General features: G+C 62.3%; 1 protein-coding gene across 3 annotated transcripts; it reads left to right on the top strand.

The window, feature by feature from the left end:
* Positions 1–784: 784 nt before the first annotated feature.
* Positions 785–19,343, top strand: TANGO2 (transport and golgi organization 2 homolog). 3 transcript variants are annotated; one of them, XM_045535061.1, is made up of 9 exons: positions 785–876; positions 7,094–7,182; positions 9,447–9,566; positions 10,207–10,321; positions 12,379–12,449; positions 15,924–16,077; positions 16,888–17,038; positions 17,185–17,289; positions 18,324–19,343. In XM_045535061.1, exons 1-9 carry the CDS (start codon positions 821–823, stop codon positions 18,372–18,374), a joined length of 912 nt encoding a protein of 303 aa, XP_045391017.1. In that variant the 5' UTR covers positions 785–820; the 3' UTR covers positions 18,375–19,343. The 3 variants fall into 3 exon arrangements, with proteins under 3 accessions (XP_045391017.1, XP_045391018.1, XP_045391019.1); XM_045535062.1 differs by lacking the exon at positions 16,888–17,038 and having other exon boundaries at positions 786–876; XM_045535063.1 differs by lacking the exons at positions 15,924–16,077; positions 16,888–17,038; positions 17,185–17,289; positions 18,324–19,343 and adding an exon at positions 13,912–15,872 and having other exon boundaries at positions 786–876.
* Positions 19,344–19,738: the final 395 nt, after the last annotated feature.

The raw sequence follows: 19,738 nt of genomic DNA, 5'->3' as shown, positions 1-19,738 counted from the left end.
ACTTTGAACACATCTTCACCCACCTCCACCCCCACCCCAGTTCATCTCAGCTCCCTCCAGTATTTGGACGGTGTCTCGGCCCTTCCATGTCCCTGCTGCGGGCACTGGCTGTGCCCTGAGGCCCTGTCACTAGGTCATTGCACACATGCACATCTTCGGGAGCTGCTGAGTCTGTCCAGGGGTGGTCTTGGCATCTCATTTCAGTCCTCACCTCGGTTGTGGGGAAACGCCTGCTGCGCCCGCGTGGGGAGGGCCGTGTGCTAGGTCTGTGCTTGCCCAGCGCCTGGTGCGCATCCACATGCCCACGCCTCTGCCCCGGCACGTGGCCCTGTCTGCGCTGCGGGCTCCTGTAGGGTGGTGGGGGTGTGTGCCGGGCAGGGCCTGCCCCCAGGTGAGTGGGACGGGCAGGGCCGCGGGCTGCAGGTGGAGGTGAGGGCTGCTTCCCTTGGTGCCACGGCAGGGGAGGGCACATGCGAGCAGGGCAGGGTTTGCTGCCTGCTGGCCCCAGCCCCACGCCTGGCTCCTGTCCTCGTTGTTGCCACCCGGCACCACAGAGCTGGAGGGGTGATCAGTTTAGGGCCACGGGGTGGGTTTGGGAGGTGGATCTGGCCAGGACCTGCGAGGCTTGCGGGTGTGGAGGGGCGGCCTGACCGGTGCTGAGGAGCGCGCCGTTTGGGAGACATCTGTGTGGCACTGGCCAGCTTTGTGCTGTCCACGTGTGGGCGCTGCAGAGCTGGTTCTGTTCGGGGCTGCTAACTCGGTATTTTCCTTTTCCCACAGACCTCGTGGCCCTGTGAGAGCAAAGCCCCCCTTGGCAACCATGTGCATCATCTTCTTTAAGTTTGATCCTCGCCCTGTTTCCAAAAATGCATACAGGTAACCCCCGCTCCACGCCTGCCATGCCCGGCGGGTCCCGGGGACCGGTCAGTCCTCACACCGCTGTGTGTGGGAGGGGCAGGGGCAGGCTGAGGGTGCGTGGGCTGCGCGTGCCTGGCCCTGCCCTCGCTGCGGGGCGCTGGCGGAATGCCTTGCGGGGTGGCGGGGACTCTGAGCCTACACACAGAGACCTGAAGACTCAGCCTCGGAAGGGGATTGTGCGGGCAAGGGCACAGTTCTGTGGGCCCTGGGGGGGTTGGGGCAACGGTGTCAGTGAGTGAGGGCCTAACTTGGGCTGGCTGGTCTGTGGGGACCGGACGGAGGAGGCTGGTGACTGAGGCAGGGAGGCTGAGCCGGATCCTCTCTGCCAACCCTGGGCTCTGGGTGGCTGCACCTCCGTCTCAGGGGCACCCCGACATTTATCCACACAGAGAATGAGGCAGAGATGTAACCCACACCCCAGAGTGACATCAGAGCCCGCTGTCTTGTGCAATTGCCTGGGAAGTTCTCATCATTTTAAAATCTGTGCCAGAAATGATTCGAACTGTTTCCGTGAGGTGCTCAGATTTAAGTCACTATGCAAAACTGCATGGACGCCGTGCTGCCCGACTTTGGGGCTGAATTAACTCATTTCAGGCCCAGGGACGATGAAGAGTGTTGAGCATTTTCGCTTCCTGCGGAGGGCTGGGTGGAGGGCCAGGTCGGGGTCTGGGAGGTGACTCTGAGCAGCTCCGACAGCGCGAGCCGAACGAGTCAGTGTCCCGCCAGCCGACAGCATCCTGCAGGGAAAGCACCATGTACGGAAAGAACCACTGACTCCGACAGGGGCTGGAGTAGTGACGGCCTAGCTGGTGAGAAGTGACCAGAACTCAAGAATACAGGACTAGCACATATGAGGGACAAGCCACTGTCCCCAGGGCTGAGATGGGGTGTTGGGGGCACCCCAGCTGAGACCCAGACCTTGCTGGAGAGGACACACCTATGGCTTGCTGGATGGCCAAGAAGTCCCTAGGCTGCTGTGCTGATAGAACCTGCTGGAAATCTGTCTTCTAGGATTCCGAGGACTGTCACAGGGTGGCTGCGCCACCTGCGAAAGCCCTTCCTCCTGCAGTGTCTCTGCAGCGCCCTCTGCTGACAAAACGTAACGTGGGCCCAGCCGCACCAGCAGGCAGGGAGGCAGGTGAACTTGGAGCTGAGATGTGGCATCGTCCAGCCCTTTGGCGCCTCTGCGTTTGTAGGCACCCTCCTGTGCTCGTGTGAACTCCCAGGTGCCAGCAAAACAACTCTGTATTTCCATCGGACAAGTGGAGAAGTTCTCAAACGGAGAGAACAGCCCAACAGTGCCTGAGCCCCTCCCTGGCTACGCTCGTTACTCCCAGATCAGCCACAGCCCACTGGCCACGCTGTTCCCTGAGGTTACTCTGACCACCTGTGTTGAAGTAAAACTGGAAGGAGAACATGGCGAGCAGGAACCGAGCAAAGCCACTGGAGAACTCGTTTCTCGGTGGGCACCAGGCGGTGGCCGGCCTTTCGCTTCCTTCTCCCCCGGCCTCAGCCAGGACCCCAGCTGCTGGCAGCTGCAATGCCTCGGGCTGGCCTGAAGGCTTGGTTTGGGTTGCGTAGCTTTCCTCTCGGCATCCCATGAGTCACCCCGACCTCAGGCCAGCCTGGAACCCCGGGGTCATCCTTCACTCCCTGTTTCCCTCCTGCTGCTTCCTTGGCAACAGCAGGATAACTGGGAAACAGGCAAAGGCAACCCGGGTGGAAAATGCCAATTTGAAGCCAGGCTTTGCCCCCAAGGTTTACCTTGTGGCCACCACAGCTGGCTCTCAGGGAAATGAGGGGACAGTCCCTTTAAGTCCACTCCCAAGAGGCAGAACCAGCGAGAGGACAGACCCCTGGCCTGGGCCATCCACAGCCACAGGGTATTGTGGGCAGAGCCATGTCCCCGTCACATTCACATGTGGAAGCCCTGACTGCCAGTGCCGCAGACTGTCACTGTGTTTGGAGACAGGGCCGTGAAAGAGGTGATTAAGGCAAAATGAGGTCGTGTGGGTGGCCCTGATGGGTAAGGTGGGAGGGAGGAGATCAGGACATGCACACGCACGGGGAGGCAGTGTGCGCTCAGGGAGAAGACCCCTGGAAGGAGCCAACCCTGCTGACACCTTGACCTTGGACTTCCAGCCTCCAAAACCGTGAGACAGCACGTTTCCATTGTTGGAGCTGCCCAGTCTGTGGCGCTTGGTCACAGCAGCCCTGGAAAACTTGTACCCTGGGGGGAGCCGGCCAGGTCTGCGTACCTCTGCCCGAGGGGACCTGTCCTGCACCTGGATCCTCAACTCTCCAGGGAGGATGTTGCAGGGTGGAGGGGAAGAGGGTCAACACAGGTCTCTCTTGCTTTGGCTCAGAACCTGTGCATCACTGCCAGGACCTGCCCTCCTGGGTCGTGCCATTCCGGATGGGCTCAGCATTTGCCTGAACGTTTTCCAAAGCCCTAAGCCAAAGACTAAACACACTGCCTCTGGGTGACCGGCATACATGCTGCGTTTTCCCTGCTATGTGGGACGCATGCGGGGTGTTTCTGGCGGCTGCTTCTGTTCTGGCTCTGGGGTGTCTGGCAGGGAAAAGGGGCAGGCTGAGGCTGGGGACACAGGCATTCCCAGGCCAGCACCTTGACTGTGCCATGGGAGTCCCAGGGGACCCAGCCAAGCTGGGCCGGACTCCTGACCCATGGAATAGGATAATAGAGGGATGTTGCTTTAGGCCACTCGGGTAATTTTATACCCATCATGGAAAACCAGGATACCCCCAACAGGATAACAGAGCAGGCACACAATCCCCCTCTTCAAACATGGCTGTTGACCCTCCTGAGCCGATGCCCGTTGCTGGCTCCAGCCCAGAGTGGTTGCTGGATAAGCTGTTGCCCCTTGGGGCAGCTTCTGTGGGGTCATCACTGAGGGTGTTGTCACTGCATTGCAGGCCAGAGTACCTACTGCCAAACCACCCCGCAGAGGGTGCACACACTCACCCCCCCCGACGGTACACACTCATCCACCAGAGGGTGCACACACTCACTCTCCAGACGGTGCACACACTCATCCCCCAGACGGTGCACACACTCACTCTCCAGATGGTGCACACACTCATCCCCCAGACGGTGCACACACTCATCCCCCAGACGGTGCACACACTCATCCCCCAGACGGTGCACACACTCACTCTCCAGACAGTGCACACACTCACTCTCCAGACGGTGCACACACTCATCCCCCAGACGGTGCACACACTCATCCCCCAGACGGTGCACACACCCTCCAGGAGGTACACACACTCGCACCACTAAACTGTGGGGTGGATGGTGATGGATAATTAATTAGTGGTTTCAATTATTGAAACAAAACAGAAAGCAGCTGTGGTGACTTGGCATCATCAGAGCCCCTCGCCATGGCGGCACATCCCTGGCTCTCTGGGCACTGGGCACAGATGGTTTTTTGTTGTTGTTGTTTGTTTGGTTTTTTTTGAGACAAAGTCTCACTTTGTTGCCCGGGCTAGAGTGAGTGCCGTGGCGTCAGCCTAGCTCACAGCAACCTCAAACTCCTGGGCTTAAGCGATCCTCCTGCCTCAGCTTCCCGAGTAGCTGGGACTACAGGCATGCGCCACCATGCCCGGCTAATTTTTTCTATATATATTTTTAGTTGTCCAGATAATTTATTTGTATTTTTTTTAGTAGAGACGGGGTCTCGCTCAGACTGGTCTTGAACTCCTGAATTCTAGCGATCTACCCGCCTCTGCCTCCCAGAGGGCTAGGATTACAGGCGTGAGCCACCGCGCCCGGCCCACAGATGGTTTTTATTCGCTTTGCAGCACCCCCAGTGTGGACTGCGGGGGTTACCTCCTCTCATCTGTAGCTTGATGTGGGTGCTCATCACGCCAGTTCATCCCTGAGTTAAACATGTCACGAAATTCCCGGCAAACCACCAGCAATTCATCCAAACAGCGACTCCTGGAATAAAAATAGCCCAGCAATTAATGTTCGTGAATTATTAGGCAAACCCATGTAGTTGCTGCTTATTTAAAAATAGGCAGTTGAACATCTTAGGACAGAAGGCTCTGCTCAGTCAGCTTCTCTTAATAATTTTTTTCTCTATTTTTCCTTTGCCGGAGCATTATGTAAGGACCGGCACCTGGAGCCGACAGCGCCAGCCTGGTTTCAGGCAGTGCTGGCGGGCTGGTGGGCAGGGCACTCCCTGGTGCCCCCATCCCCCACTCACCCGTGAGCTCTGGGACATGGCAGCAGAGGAGGAGCGGTATTGAAGAGAGAACACCTGAACGGGACCCCGTGGGGCTTGACCCCACCCACAGGGGCGGAGGGGCTGTCAGCCTGGCCCCTCCTGACCACCATCCAGGCCACGGCCAGTGGGCACCTTCTGCCAGGACTGGCCTGTGCAGGCCTGGGGCAGACGCGCTGCTGGTCAGAGCAGAGCCAGGGCCAGGAAAGGTGGGTTCCGCTACAGCCCCTGCTGCAGGGACGGGGGCACCTCTGCCCAGAAGGTGCAGACACAGTGGGATACTCGGGCCGGGGTCCAGGTTGGAACGTGGCTGTTGGAGGTTCAGAGGACAGTTCTATACATGGCTGCGGCTTGTATCAGGGACAGTGACCACCTCCCCCTCCCACCCGAGACCTGGCCTAGGACTGGAGCCAGCTGCGTGGACGGGATGAGGCGTGGCGGCAGGTGGGGATCAGGGCCAGCTGCATGGGGCACCCTGGAGGTGGCGAGGCTTCCGCGGCAGACCCTGAGGGTGTCAGAGCAACGCACAGTCCCTGGTAATGTCCAGAAGCATTTCCCTGGGGCTCTGCGGGCCGGGGGCTGCGGGGCAGGTGCAGAGTGAGGGGCACCTGTGTGCACACAGGTGGTAAGGCCTCCAAGGGCTTGGGCGGTGGGGGTTATAACAGTTTCACACTTGATCTCGTGAATGTCTTTATTTCCCATTTCACCACGAGCCAATGTTGTTTTGTGAAACCAGTGTACAGTAATCAATGCAAAAATTATTTTTCAACACCTGTCAGGATCTCAACACCACAACCTGGTTTCAGACTCACGATGTGACAGCTGACCCCCCAATGCCCTGCTCCTGGGAGCTGTGGTGGCTGCTGCATCTGTGCTCAGAGGGTCTTGCAGCCATGACTTCCTAGACCCACGGGTCTAAGTGATTTCACAGGGACTGACCCTTCCACCTGCAGTCCCCATCGTGTCCTTCCTTATTTTTCAATTGCCAAGCTGGAACGTGAAACTCAGTATTCTTCCCTTAAAACCAGAGCTCTAAAAATTTGGCAGTGTCTGGGAGGCTGAGGTGGGAGGATCACTTGAGGTCAGGAGTTCGAGACCAGCCTGAGCAAGAGCGAGACCCCGTCTCTCAAAAAATACAAAAATTAGCCAGGTGTGGTAATGCATACCTGTAGTCCCAGCCACTTGGGAGGCTGAGGCAGGAGGCTTGCTTGAGCCTAGGAGTTGGAGGCTGCAGTGAGCTGGGCTGAGGCCAGGACACTTCAGCCCAGACGACAGAGTGAGACTCTGTCTCAAAAAAAAAAAAAAAAAAAAATTGACAGTGTCTTTCCCAATTAAAAGAAATACTTGTTTGATTCATAATGCAAAACAACAGTAAAACAGAAAAGCCCCCATCCGCTATCCCCCATCTCCTACCCACTCCGCCCATAACAAACAAACGCCGTAAAACACAGAACGGAGCGGCTTGGAGGCCCACATACTGCTGCTGTTCAACCTGCGTCCTCGAATTCGTGTTTCTAGGGGCCCATTGCTGGCTGTGGGCGTTCTCATGGAGGGGGACAGATGGCAGAGGAGGGACGGCCCCACCCTCCAGCCTGGGCTCCTGGGCCTTGCTTGGTGCCAGCCATGCGGGACCCTCACCTGCCGGCCCTGGTCCTGCCACTGGCCGGGCCTGATCAGTTGGCCAGGGCGGGGGTGTGTGTGTAGGGTGGGCCAAGGCTGTCCCACAGGGCCCAGGGGACCTGCCTCCTGCCGCTGAGTGCTGTGGACGTGTGTCCTCGTGGGGCTCCTGCCTGTGTCTGGGGACCTTCATCCCATGCGGTGCAGCGAGGCCTTGCCCAGCACTGGGGCGAATTTGACACGTTAACGAGAGAAGAAAACGTGGCTTTGCTGCGTCCATCCGAGACCGTCAGCGTGCCCTCCTCTCGCAGGCTCATCCTGGCCGCCAACAGGGACGAGTTCTACAACAGACCCTCCAAGCTGGCTGACTTCTGGGGGAGCAACAACGAGATCCTCAGCGGTGAGTCTTCCCTCACGCCTGGCGGGTGGCTGCCCCGTGTGGCCTCGAGCAGCCCCTGGCGCAGTCCCACGGTGGTCCCCACAGTGACGTGTGGGGCGCGTGAGTGGACACCAGGGCTCAGGGGCCGGGCCAGCCCCAGCCCTGGGCACCCCTGGCGCCACCCGCCCAGCGCCGGCTCTCCATGCTGTGGGTCCCCGGGAGACGTGTTAGTCCTCACGTGTGACCCCATGGTGCAGAGCGATCGGTTGGCTTCATTTGGACCTGTCCTTTCGCCGTGGGCACATGGATGGGTTCCTGTGCCGACCAGGTCCAGGTCCACACTCTTGTCACTTTGTGAAACAGTCCAGTGGTGTGCACACGCATCTGCATTCGTGTTTCTGCTCGTGCACAAGCACCCTTGCCCCGGAGACGGCTGCCTTGAGTTTGGGCAGCAGAGGCTTGGGGTGGGCACATGCAGGTGGGGAGCCGGCACTGACACCTCCCCGCGCCCTGTGCCTGCTGTGAGGAGTCCCGCAGGGCGGACTGGGAGGGCCAGCCAGGTCCCCTTCCCTCCCAGATACCAGCCTCACCGAGGTCCTGGTGGACAGGAAGCAGTTTCTGCCCGTGTGGTGGACAGGAGTCTCCTGGCTGGCCAGGCCAGGGGTCCCTCTGCCTGTGGGCCAGGCGCCAGGTAGGCCCAGGGCAGCCTGGCGTTGCCAACGGGGGTGCCTCAGGCTGCCTGCCCGGCCAGGCGTGTGGCCTCTCGGACCCAGGATGCTGTGTGTGCCCCGTGCCTCCCAGGCCCCCGCTGGTGGTCTGTGATGGCTCGGCGGTGGGATCTCAGCAGGGGGACTCCCGGGCAGCCCAGCAGTGGTGTGAGGACGGTGCAGCCGAGGCTGTCTGGCCCTGGCGCTGTGGAGGAGGACGAAAATGTCCAAGGCAGGAGGGGCTGGAGGCCTGGCAGCTGGCGGCAGCCAGGGTGGCTGGGGGCGAGGGGCAAGGGGTCTGGGTCTCGGCCTCATCAGAACCGCGGAGGAGACCCTGGAGACGCCCAGACGTGTGGCACAAGACCCGCTGCCCCAGCTGTGGGCGTGGCTGCGCAGGGGCCGCAACGGTGCCTCTGTCCGGAGGTGAAGGCCCGTAACCCCACAGGGCTGACCATGGCTCGCCCAGAGGTGGGGCTGTGGAGGGCCCATGGCACAGCCAGGAAAGTTCCCGGCCATCCCAGGCAGGGTGGACAGCATGGGGGACAGGGCAGGCTGGTGCAGGAGGCCATGGCGAGGCCCAGGGGCTGGTGCCCTCAGAGTGGGGGCTTGCGGAGGGGACATGGAGGCTCAGACAGAGGGTTACCCTGGCCCAGCTCCTTGGCCTTCGTGGTTGCCTGGGCCTGTCCCTCTCCCTGTCTCCCAGGCCTGTGCCCCTGAAGGGGTGCCAACCCCAGCCGGGGAGCTCCAGCCTCATGGAACTGTTCACCCTCGTGTGGTTTGGTGGCGGCTGGCACACCAGTGCACACTGGCTCCCACACAGCTGTGGTGCCGGGTCCCCATTCTCTCACTGTCTGGCATTGCCAAGTTGTGCACAAAAGTTTAGACCAGAAGTTCTCCAGGTGTGGTGCTTGGGCCAGTAGCATCAGCATGACTGAAGAATTGTTAGAAATCCAAATCGTCAAATTTGTAAAAATTAGGCTATTCTTCAAGTAGTCTTTGTTTCTTTCTTTCTTTTTTTTTGTGACAGTGTCATTTGCCAAATGCATTTATTCTGTCTCCTGCTGTCTCTCTTCGATCTCTCTCCTCCTCTCTCTAAGTTCGCTCAAGGTTGTCCCACCCCTGGATGAGGCCCCATCTGCTTTTCCCAGTGTCCCCTGAACCCTGAGGGCTTCCAGGCTGGCGTCTGGGAACAGGCAGTGTCCCCCGCCCCGTGTGGGCGCTGGCAGCTCTCTCCCTGGCCCCGGGTGGTTTCCTCACGCACACGTGCTGGTCGGGCCTCGGGGTGCCCTGCGCACCTCTCGTCTTCCGTCTTCCGTGCTGCCGTCTGAGCCGTCTGTGTTGCTGGACAGGAACCCCTGAGGCCATGTGCATAGGGGAGAGAGGTTTGTCCGGCTTAGGGATCCGAGGGCTGTGCCGGAAGCACGCACCGGCACTGTTCCCGGTGTCGTCCTGCAGGGCCCCCGTCCCACCGCCAGGGCTGCAGGGCGGACGTGCAGTGTGTCTCCTGGATCAGACGGGGACAGGGCAGGGAAGCCAAATGGGTGACGCTGCTGGTGGTAACACTGTCTTCCGCCACAGGGCTCGACATGGAGGAGGGCAAGGAAGGAGGCACGTGGCTGGGCATCACCAAGCGTGGGAAGCTGGCGGCGCTCACCAACTACCTGCAGCCCCGGCTGGACCACGAGGCCCGGGGGCGAGGTACGGCGGGCGGGTGGGGCCAAGGTAAGGTGGCTGGGGCACCAGTGACGGCGACGGGGCCAGGGTACCGAGAGGCAGGTCTGGGGTGCGGGGGGTGGGGCCAAGGAACCGTTGGGGGCAGGCTGGGCCCCGTGGAGGTGGCTGCCAGGCCAGCGCCACTGCCGAGTGGTCTGCTGCAGGCGCAGGGCGACACCAGGGGGAGGGTGCGTGTCCCCAGCCCTCAGGCCGCGCCCTGGCCTGGCCCATGCGGTACCTGCACAGGCATGGTTCGCTCCTCTTGGGAGCACGCTCCAGGCTTGACCCCCGCACCCCTGCCACCCCATGTGTTACTCCTGACCACTGTGTCATTGTCCCTTGCCTGTGGGATGCTGGCAGAGCGGATGCCTTCTCCAGGAGGGCAGTCTGTGGGTACACCTTGTGCCTACTGAAGGCTTCTTTCCTTGGTGCTGGGTTTCCACATGGAGATGTAATAGGGGGAATTTTTAAAAACTCAGAATGAACAGAGTTCTCGGCGACCGTCTCTGTGGCAGGCGGGTCGAGGAGGTGTGGCTGATGAGCAGCGGTGCCCCGTGCCAGTCTTCTTGGGGAGAGGGGCTCCTCCCCGCAGCCTCAGCCACAAGCGTCTGTCCCCTGCCCACAGGTGAACTGGTGACCCACTTTCTGACCACTGAGGTGGACAGCTTGTCCTACCTGAAGAAGGTCTCTGTGGAGGGCCACCTGTACAACGGCTTCAACCTCCTAGCGGCTGACCTGAGGTGTGTCCCTGGGGAGGGATCGGCGGCCTCGCCCCCGGGCTCGTCGGGACGCCGGTTCCGCTTGGGCTGTGCTGTGGCGTCCACGGCAGCCTCTGCAGGGATGTCCCTCCCCGTGGCCGAGTGGGTGTCCTGAGGACCCCGCCTATCCCAGATCCGCCAGTGCGGGGACTTGGGAGTGGAGCAGGGGGGCTTCCGTGCCAGCGTGGGGGCTGCTGCGTGAAATGGCCCCCGCTGGGCGTCCCCCCACAGGCAGTCCTGGCCCGGAGAGGCTGGGTGCTCCGGGGAGGCTCACGTTAGGGGTGCGGCCACAGAACTGCAGAGGTTCCGTGTGCTTTGCCCGTCCGTGAGGTGAGCATCCCCCCCCCAGTGCCCCAGGAGTCGGTGAGTGCTGTTAGTGCAGGGGCTCCGCCAGGACCGGCAGACGGGAAGGTAGCCGGTCCCTGTCCAGATGCCCATCCCGAGATTGCACCTTCCACAAGGTATGTGGCCTGTCTCCTGGCCCTCACACCCCAGGCACACTGTGCCTTGCGTGTCCGTGGCACACGGCACACGCAGCCTCACCCTGCACTGCACGGACAGTGCTCTCAAGGTGGAGGCTGTGCAGTCGCAGTGTCCCTGGGAGGAGGGCCAAGGGCGGGGCCTGGCACTGGGCACTCTGCCCAGAGCCTTCTCCCCACTCCTGGCAACAAAGTCCCTGGTCTCTGTGCTCCCCCAGTTGGGGGACCACTTTGCACTATCTGTAGTTCCGTTTAGACCTGACCCAGCCCCAGGAGATCAGACCTGTGGCTGTGCCACCAGTGGGACTCGGTGCTCAGTGGCCGTGTCACGGTTGGGTGCTGAAGGTGCCGTTCTCTGAGTGGATGCGTGGGCAGATGGCTCCTACTGTGGGGGGCTTGGGCTCCTCGGAGCCTGGGCAGCTCTCCTGGCTCCCAGAGGCTGCAGCTGGGGTCTGCCTGCCTATACCCAGGAGGGCAGGCAGTGTCCGGAGAGGGGACCATGGGTTGGGTAGAAGCCAACGCCTGCCAGGGCAGAGGCTGGAGGACAGTGGTGTGGGAGGTCAGTGACCAGCCCTGCTGGTGGGCGCCAAGGAGAAAGCCAAGGCCTGGAAGGGAGGGAGGCTCATCCTGGGTCAGACCCACCCTCTGCCTGGCCTGAGGCACCACCAGCGGCGGCCCCAGCATGGGTGCTGATTCTACAGGCCCTTACACGAAAAGTCCAAAAGAGCGTTTGCCTGCAAACAAAATCTCTGAGATCATCAGCCAAACATGTTAAGAAAGTTGCCAAATGCCAGGTGTGATGAGCAGGAGTGTGGATGCAGACTGGGGGTCCCAGAAGCTGCTTGGGGTGAGGGGTGGGTGCTGCCTGGTGGGCAACACCTTGGGAGGAAGGCAGGGCTCCCCGTGCCCACAATGGCCTTCTCCCTGTGTCCCTTTATCCTGAAGACACAGGGCTTCCTGTCTAGCCTCGGCCCGGGAAGGCCACAAAGAGTCTCTCTTTAGTTTGCACAAAAGGCGTTCCAAGTTCTAGAAGGCTGCCTGCAGTACTGAGGAACTGGAACGTTTTTGGCTCGGTTGCATTGTAACTATTTTGAAGTGTATGCTTAGTACAGGAGAAGAGCAAAATGAGACCTTTGGCTCTTTGTTCTGAAATCTCCATTACCCTGGGGCCACCTACCCAGAGGCCTCGGAGATGAGCCCTGTGGCTGGGGGTGGGCCCTGCAGAGGGGGCTGGTGATGGTGGGCGGGGCTCAGCCCTGCAGTCAGCACCACAGGCTGCGCCTGCAAGCCCACGCCATGAGGCGTGCATCGAGGCGGCAGGGACTTTGGATGCCGTGCCTCTGGGGCTGGGCGTCCCCAGTGTGAGCCAGGAGCGCACCTGTGATGCTGGACAGCAGCTGTGGCCTCCACGCCCCTACCGTCCAGGCCCCCAGCCTGGCCGCAGCGGGCTGTGCTGGTTCCAGCCGGGGCCCCAGGGACAGGGCTGTGGGATTGCTGGACGGCGCTGGGAGCCGGATGCCCCGTGGCTCACATCTGACCGTCTCTCCCTGTGGTCCACAGCACAGAAAGGGGAGATGTCGTTTGCTACTATGGAAACCGGGGGGAGCCCGAGCCTGTCGTCCTGACGCCAGGTGAGCCTGCTCCCGTGTGCTGACAGCGCTGGGGCTGCTCCTGTGCTTCTCGGAGGCCGGGCCCTGTTGCTGCGCTGTCCCGGGCCTGCACCTCCGGCCGTCTGTGCGCCGGCTGGTCTGCACCCTCCCCCCATCGCCACGGCCTTCCCTGCTCTGGGCTTCCCACCGTGGCCCTGCGGCGCTGCCGGCCTCCCCCAGCCCCACTTTGCCCCCCGTCTCTGCCCTACCTCCTTGTGCCACCCAGTGTGCCTGGGCCCTGCCTGTCCCTTCTCAGCCTTGGGGCTGTCACCACCCGGGCTTGTCGCCTTGGGCCCTGCCCCGCATAAACGCGCACCTCCCGTGCCCAGTCCCGGTCTGCTCCTGGGTCCGCATCCTTGGGGCCTTGACCTGCCCGCCCCATCCACACTCTGCCGCTGGGCCCCTCTGCCTTGGCGCTGCGCCTCTGCCTGGCCCGAGCCTCCCACTGGTGTGCCCTTCTGTCCCCTCCCTCCTCGTCTGTTGCCATGTCTTGGAAGCCTCCTCTGCCAGTCCCCACACCTGGGCAGAGTATGTCACGGTGCCCCAGCCTGGGAGCCACGTCATGGGAAAGGTGGTCTGCGTCTTGTTCCAGGACAAAGCGGCACCCCCAGGAAGGGCACAGTGGAGCTTCAGGGCTCGTTCTGAGCCCTGTGGTCCCTGCCTCGCCCACACCAGGGCTGGCTCCCAGCTTCCCACATCTGCCCAGTGGCGTCTGGGCCGCAGGTGGGCCTGGCGGCTCAGAGCCTGATGCTGGGGTAGCACCTAGGCCAGGATGCCCGGGCCAGTGGAGACCCTCAGGGGAGGCATCTGCCTCAAGGGGCTTTTCCATGTCCCCCTGCTGCCCTGCACATGCCTGCTGGTGCCCTCTCCTCCATGCGGGGCTCATCCTGCCAGCTGCCAGGTGCTCTGTGGCCACCCTCTGTGCCCCTGGTCCTCCTCTCTCCACCTTGGACAGAGATGTGGGGGCCACAGCAGGCCCTGGCGTGCTCCCAAGCGCTGGACGACGAGGCGCGGCTGCAGACATGTGCGGCGCAGCAGGGCCTCGGCCCTGGCTGGTCCCGAGCTGGGGAAGGATTATTCTGGCTGTCTCGGCCGGTTCTTGGGGCAGGACCTGTCCCGGGGCCTCCCCTCAGCTCAGCATTGTGGGGTCGGGGTGTGCGGTGAGGCGGGTCTGTGCCCACGGAGTTGGCCTCGTGGTCCACACATCGTCCTGAGCCCCACGACTACCTGGGAGAGAGTTGGACTAAAAGACACAAGAGAGGGCAGAGGCCCCAGGGTGCAGCTGTAACCACCCCGTGATGCCCTCGGCTCTCAGTGCCCGAGACCCTGCCACTGGAAATGCTTGTTTTCTGCTAAGTTGTCCTGGGCAGACTCTCTCCACCTCCACTCTGTGCACCCCTCAGCCCCCCACTGAGCAGCGTCATTCTTTTCTTTTCAACGACAGCTTTATTGAGACACGACTCAGCCGTAGCACGGCTCACCGTGTACAAAGCGCCATTCAGCAGGTCTCCGTCCATCCACAAAGCCGTGCGGCCGTCACCTCCACCCCGTTCCAGGACGGTCGCAGTCCCTGCCTCGCCCCTTCCCCGGCCCCCAGCCACCTCCCACCTGCTTTCTGGCTCTAAGAGCTGCCTGGTCAGGGCATTCCACGCGGACGGGACTGTGCGGTGCGTGGTGTGGGGACGACTTGTTCCCTTAGTGTTCTCAGGGTCTGTCAGGCTGTGGCCTCAGTCAGCGCTGTGTCTCTTGACGGCTGAGTGATCCTGCGCGGGTGGACACCGTCGTGTTTCTCTGGCCGTCCCGTGACGGACACTTGAGTTGCTGCTCCCCTTTGGCTACCGTGAACAGCGCTGCTACGAACGTGTTCGTGCGGACACGCGTGTTCCTGGCTCTTGTGTCCGTTCTCAGTTGAGGGACGTAGGATGTGTTTCTGCCTTTTGACTGTTGTGGATGCCGCTGCCGCAAACCCACGGGAACAAGTGTCTGTGTGGTCGTGTGCCTGAGAGTGGGGCTGCTGGGCCCCAGGGCAGCTCTGTGGAACTTTTCGAGGAACTTCCAGACTGTTCCCAAAGCAGCTGCACCGTTTCGTGCTCCCAGCAGTACGTGGGGGTCGCGGCTGTGGTCTGTGTGGTCGCAGCTGTCCCAGTGGGGGTGCGGCGGTGCCTCCCTGTGGTTTTGCCGTGCGCTTCCCGACGCCGAGCGGCGTTGAGCGTCTTTTCACGTGCTTGCCGGCCATGCGTGTGTTCAGATTGGTTGACTTTTTGAGTTGCAGGAGTTCTTTGTACATTCTAGCTGCACGTCTCTTATTCGATATATGATTTGCAAAAATTGCCTTCCACTCTGCGCTTTCTTTTTACTTTCCTTTTGGCATATTTTGAAGCACAAAGCTTTAAATTTTGACGAAGTCCCTTTTTTCTGTTTTTTTCTTTGGTTTCTGATCTAAGAGGCCATTGCCTCATCCAAGGTCACGAAGCTTCTCCCTTGTTTTCTCCTGAGTTTCACAGTTTTAGCTTTCATTTAGGTCTCTGGTCCAATTTGAGTTAACTTCTGTGTATGGTGTGAGGTAACTCCATTCCTTGGGCACGGTGGCCCAGTTGGATGGCCTTCCGGTCACTCCTGATGGAAAAGACACCGGGACACCTGGGCGGGTGGCATGGCGGAGGGGACCCCAGCAGGGCCAGGGCCCTTTCCCTGGGAAGCACCTGGAGCAATGTCAGACTTGGCCGAGATCCTGACCTGGGAGTTTGGCAGGGCAGAGGGTGGCGTCCTGGCACCCCTGACGCACCGCCAGGGCACAGCCCTGAGCAGGCCTTCCCCACCGCGGTTCTGAGGCACCTCTCTGCCTCACGTCTGTGCCCCTCACTTTTGTGACATGAGAAACCTTTTCCTTTTGGTCCTACCTCTGCCACCACTCTGGGAACTGGTTCTGAGAAACCCCAGCTCAGAGTCCTTGCGCCAAGACCCCCGGGTCCCCCAGCCAGGGTCCGGCTGGCGTGCAGAGGTGGGCCCTGCTCGGCTGAGACCCTGCCCACACCCTTTGGGCAGGGCTGTCCCCAGGGTTGGGGTTCCCTGATGCCGATGTGAGTCGGGACTGACCTGGGTGGGCGCCCCCCACCCTCGCTCAGAGACAGGTGAGGTGGGAGCCGCCTCCCTTTCCATCCTTCCCCGTGCCCCCTCTGGGCTGTAAGTTGTTTATTCCACTCAAGCTGCCTAGCGTCTGTGCGCCAGGGCCTCCCATGGGGCCCTGCCCCGCGTTGAGTGCTCTACCCCTCGCCACACACATGGGTCTGGCATGGGTGTAGGGAAGGTGCCGGAGCACGGGACGGCTTGGCCTCGGGCTGGTCTGGCTGTGCCACCCCGGCCGTAGTCCTGGCGCCTTACGCTGCGCTGGGCGGGTGGGTTCACCCCGAGATGGCACAGCGGGGCCTCGGCATGGCCAGGCTGACCTCCCTGCAGGGGTCTACGGGCTCAGCAACGCGCTGCTGGACACGCCCTGGAGGAAGCTGTGCTTCGGGAAGCGGCTCTTCCAGGAGGCCGTGGCGCGGAGCCAGGCGCTGCCCAAGGACGTGCTGGTCGCCCAGCTCCTGGACGTGCTCGGCAACGAAGAGGCGTGAGTCTCCCAGGGCGGAGAGGAGGGAGGCCGGTGGCGGTGCCCAGGCCGGCTCACGGCTGCGGGGCCCTGACACACACTCTGTCCTCTGCCTCCCGCCTGCCCCCGTGGGCAGCTGCAGTTTCCAGTGAGAGGTGGCACCGCCTGGGGCTGGGCCTGGGGTTCCATGCAGGCTCACGCGGGGCCCAGAGCAGCTGGATGCCGAGGGCTCGTGGGAGACTCTGGAAGATTCCAGGCACTCAGAAAACCGGGGGGGAGGAGACACACCACAGCAGCAAGTGGCCAGGTTGATGGGGCTTCCCGCAGGCTCGGCCGCCAGCGACTGCAGGCTGAGTGGGAGGCAGGGACTCGCCACGCAGGAACTGCCTGGGGGACGACCCTCAGCGACTCCCTTGGCCGTAGGCCCCCAGGCCCCTCAGGCAGCTTCTAGGTGATCACCTCGGACGCTGGGCATCTTGGTCTTGTCCGCCCCAGCCGGGGTCCCGGTGCTCGCCAAGCCAGCCTTCCTACAACCCCGTGTGGCAGCCCCCACATCCCTCCCTTTCCACCCAGGCCGGGCCACCATCCTGCCTGGGCCACCGAGCATCTACTCCCACCCCATCCAGCCCACCCCTCAGAGGAGCCCCCACAGCTGCCTCCTGCTCCTCTCCCTACCAGCCCCCTGCTCTGGGCCTCTGAGCTGCGGTTCCAGCCTTCAGCCTCAGTATCACCCTCGGGGGAGCCCCTTCCCAGCTATGAGTCCACGCTGCCCCTGGTCCCCATGCCATGCTGGGCAGGCCTGTGACAGGCCCTGGCTACTCTCGTTGGCAGCTGTAGCCGGGCACTGGCTATGGTGTCTGGCACATCACAGGGCTGGAGTGGACAGATGCCCCTGGGGCACCCCTCAGGGCAGGTGGGGAACGTGCGTGCCATGTGGAGCCCGGGCTCAGCGATGGAGTCCTCGGTGGAAGGGTGGATGGAGGTTTGCAGCCTGAGTAGAAAAGTGGATGAATAATCCACACGGCTCCTCCCAGCCGCTTTCTAAAGCCAGCCAGGGTGGCAAGCAGGGCCACCCTGCTGGACACAGCTGCAGGCGGGACTGACAGCCACCCCACCCCGTCATTGCAGGCAGCTGCCAGACCCGGCCATCGAGGACCAGGGCCAGGAGTACGTGCAGCCCATACTGAACAAGTACGCGGCCGTGTGCGTGCGCGGCTCGGGCTATGGCACCAGGTATGACGGGGCTGCCAGCGCAGCACCCTCCTCTCCTGCGTCCCGCCTCCCGGTTGGAGGGCCGGCCAAGAAACCGAGCTTCCCCACGCTCCATAGCTGGCCAGGGCCACGCTCCTTCCCCCGCCGAGTGGGTTCCAGATCCTCTGTCCTGTCCAGACACGGCCGCGGTGGCAAGCACACTCCAGGTTAACTGTCGGGCTCCCGGGCGCCCTGCAGGCCGAGCTCAAGGCTCCCAGGGCTTCCATTGCCTCCTCTGTGGGCCCCGGCTGCCCCCCGCCTTGAGGAGCAGGACAAGCCACGAGGGGCAGGATGGCATCAGGGAGACGCCAGCACTGTGGCTTCAGGCCCGCCGGCTGCACGCCTGCACGGTGCCGGCACTCCTCCTGGCCGGTGCAGGGTGCTGTTTCCTGCAGCCGCCTTCTGTCACAGGCTCACTTTCACGACTAACACGTTTGCTGACACGGATCCGTGTGCATGGGGGAGGCAGGCGCCAGGTCTGCCCCTGGCTGGCTGCGTGGCTGCTGGGTCCAGGCCCACGGGGAACCCTCAGTGTGTGCCCGCCCTGGGTGGGCTGCCCGTGTCTGTGAGGACCTGCCACGGGGAGGGCTGCAGAGGAGAGGAGAGGAGCGCTGGGCCCTGGGGCAGACTGACCTGGCCTGGGTGGCAACGGAGGGGACAGGAGGGAGTTTTCCAGGTGGAGAAGGCCTGGGCGGTGGAGGGCTCGACCTCTCAGAGGTCAAGCCCTCTGGTGTGCAGGCGTGGCCAGGTGTCCGGGAGCCTGGTGCCCTGAGTGGAGAAGTGCATGGTCAGCCCAAGGGCTGCCATGTGAGAGTGGCGGGGCAGGCTGGGGTGTTTGAGAGTGGGGGCAACAGGACTCGCTGGGTGTGGGCACCCAGATGCCCCCCACAGCCCCCATGTCCCTCAGGCTGGGGCTGCCCCTCCCTGCTTCCATCTGGCCCCTCTATCTGTGCTCTGACAGGCAGGGCAGAGGCTGAGGGACATGGGGTGACCATGTGGCCTGTGCTCTTTTTCAGAACCAACACCATCATCCTCGTGGACACAGAGGGCCACGTGACCTTCACTGAGCGCAGCATGCTGGACAAGGACCCTTCCCGCTGGGAGACCACCACCCATGAGTTCACTCTGCAGAGCTAACCCCGCCTCTGGGCACAGCCAGCAGGCTCATGGGAGGCCCTGCCTCAAGGGCCAGCTTGGAAGGGCAACTTCCCTGGCCACACGGCACTGCTTGGGACTCAGCCAGCGTCCCCCAGGATCAGGGGCTTTTGATTTGTGTGTTTCCTGTCTTGTGTCCCTGTGCCTAGCTCAGGGTCCGCCTCATGCCAATGAGGGGGGCAAATTTTGATACCAATGGGATGGGCCCTGCAGTGATGGAAACGCGTGACTCCAGCTGGGCCTGCCCCTCACCCGTGCAAAGGCACGCACATGCGCACACACAGGGCACGTGCAGACATGCCGACACGCACAGGCACGCACACAGGTATGTGCATAGGTGCACCACACAAAGGCGTGTGCGCACGCGCAGTTGCACACGCACACACACGTCCCCTGCAGGCGGGGGGTGCCTTTCACTCCTCACGTGCTTCTGGCCGGTGGGTCTTTGTTCGGCTCAAATGACAGAAGTAGGCTTGTATTTAAAAGTGGCCCCCTCCCGGGGGGCATAGGACACGGGCGTGTCTCGATTCCCAGCAACCAGCCCTCCCGCAGGGGAGACCAGCCACGCGTGGACACAGGCACAGGGAAGGCTGAGAAGAGCCCACTCTCACGACAGAAACACGGGCTTGGTGGTGGAGTCGGTGGTCCCACCCGTGCACCGCATGGTCTCCTGTGTTTGGATGGTCCCCTGCGTGCTGGGAGGTTCCATGTGTGCTGGGGCTCTCGGGACCCTGCTGGCCCAGCTGGGGGCCGTGGGTGCTGGCAGCCCGTGTCAGCAAGTGGGCACAGTCGGCCCCTACCGTCTTCCTCAGCGGGTCGGACTTCAGGGAATCTGTCCTTGAACACAAGCTGTTGATAATAAACTGTGGCTGTGGCGAGTGTGTGCGTCTCGAGGCCCCTCCCTGTGTGCCAGGCGTTGGCGGGAGCTGCTGGGCGCACGGACGCCTGCACAGGGCTTTCTGCTTCCTCCTCTGTTGCGAGAGGGCCCATGCACGTGGGACACGGTAGGTACCGGGGTTCATCGGGTGGCCATGGGAGCCCGATGGGGACCCTTGGAGGGAGAGGCCTGGTGGCCTGTTCCCCAGATCAACTGTGGAGGCCCAGGGATGGCAGGAGGGCAGCAGGGCAGGCCCGAGGTTGGTCTGTCTCAGCCCTGGGAGCTCCTCGTGTGCCAGCCCTCTGGAGCATGTGTCCCCAGGCTGGGCTGAGCATAAGGGGGCCCCGTATCCAACACTGAGCCCCAGGCTTTCCCTGTCTTCTGGGGTCAGGATTGCAG

This window comes from Lemur catta, chromosome 21, assembly GCF_020740605.2.
Source record: "Lemur catta isolate mLemCat1 chromosome 21, mLemCat1.pri, whole genome shotgun sequence".
In the NCBI taxonomy this organism is placed as follows: Eukaryota; Metazoa; Chordata; class Mammalia; order Primates; family Lemuridae; genus Lemur; species Lemur catta.
Note: the sequence above shows the minus strand (reverse complement) of the source record. Positions and strands in the feature narration are given on the sequence as shown.

Excerpts from the sequence above, each read along its gene's own strand:
- TANGO2 (XM_045535061.1), top strand. The coding sequence starts at position 821 with ATGTGCATCATCTTCTTTAAGTTTGATCCTCGCCCTGTTTCCAAAAAT. Across the intron at positions 877-7,093 it reads GTTTCCAAAAATGCATACAG|GCTCATCCTGGCCGCCAACA; the intron begins GTAACCCCCGCT and ends CTCCTCTCGCAG. Across the intron at positions 17,290-18,323 it reads GGCTCGGGCTATGGCACCAG|AACCAACACCATCATCCTCG; the intron begins GTATGACGGGGC and ends GCTCTTTTTCAG.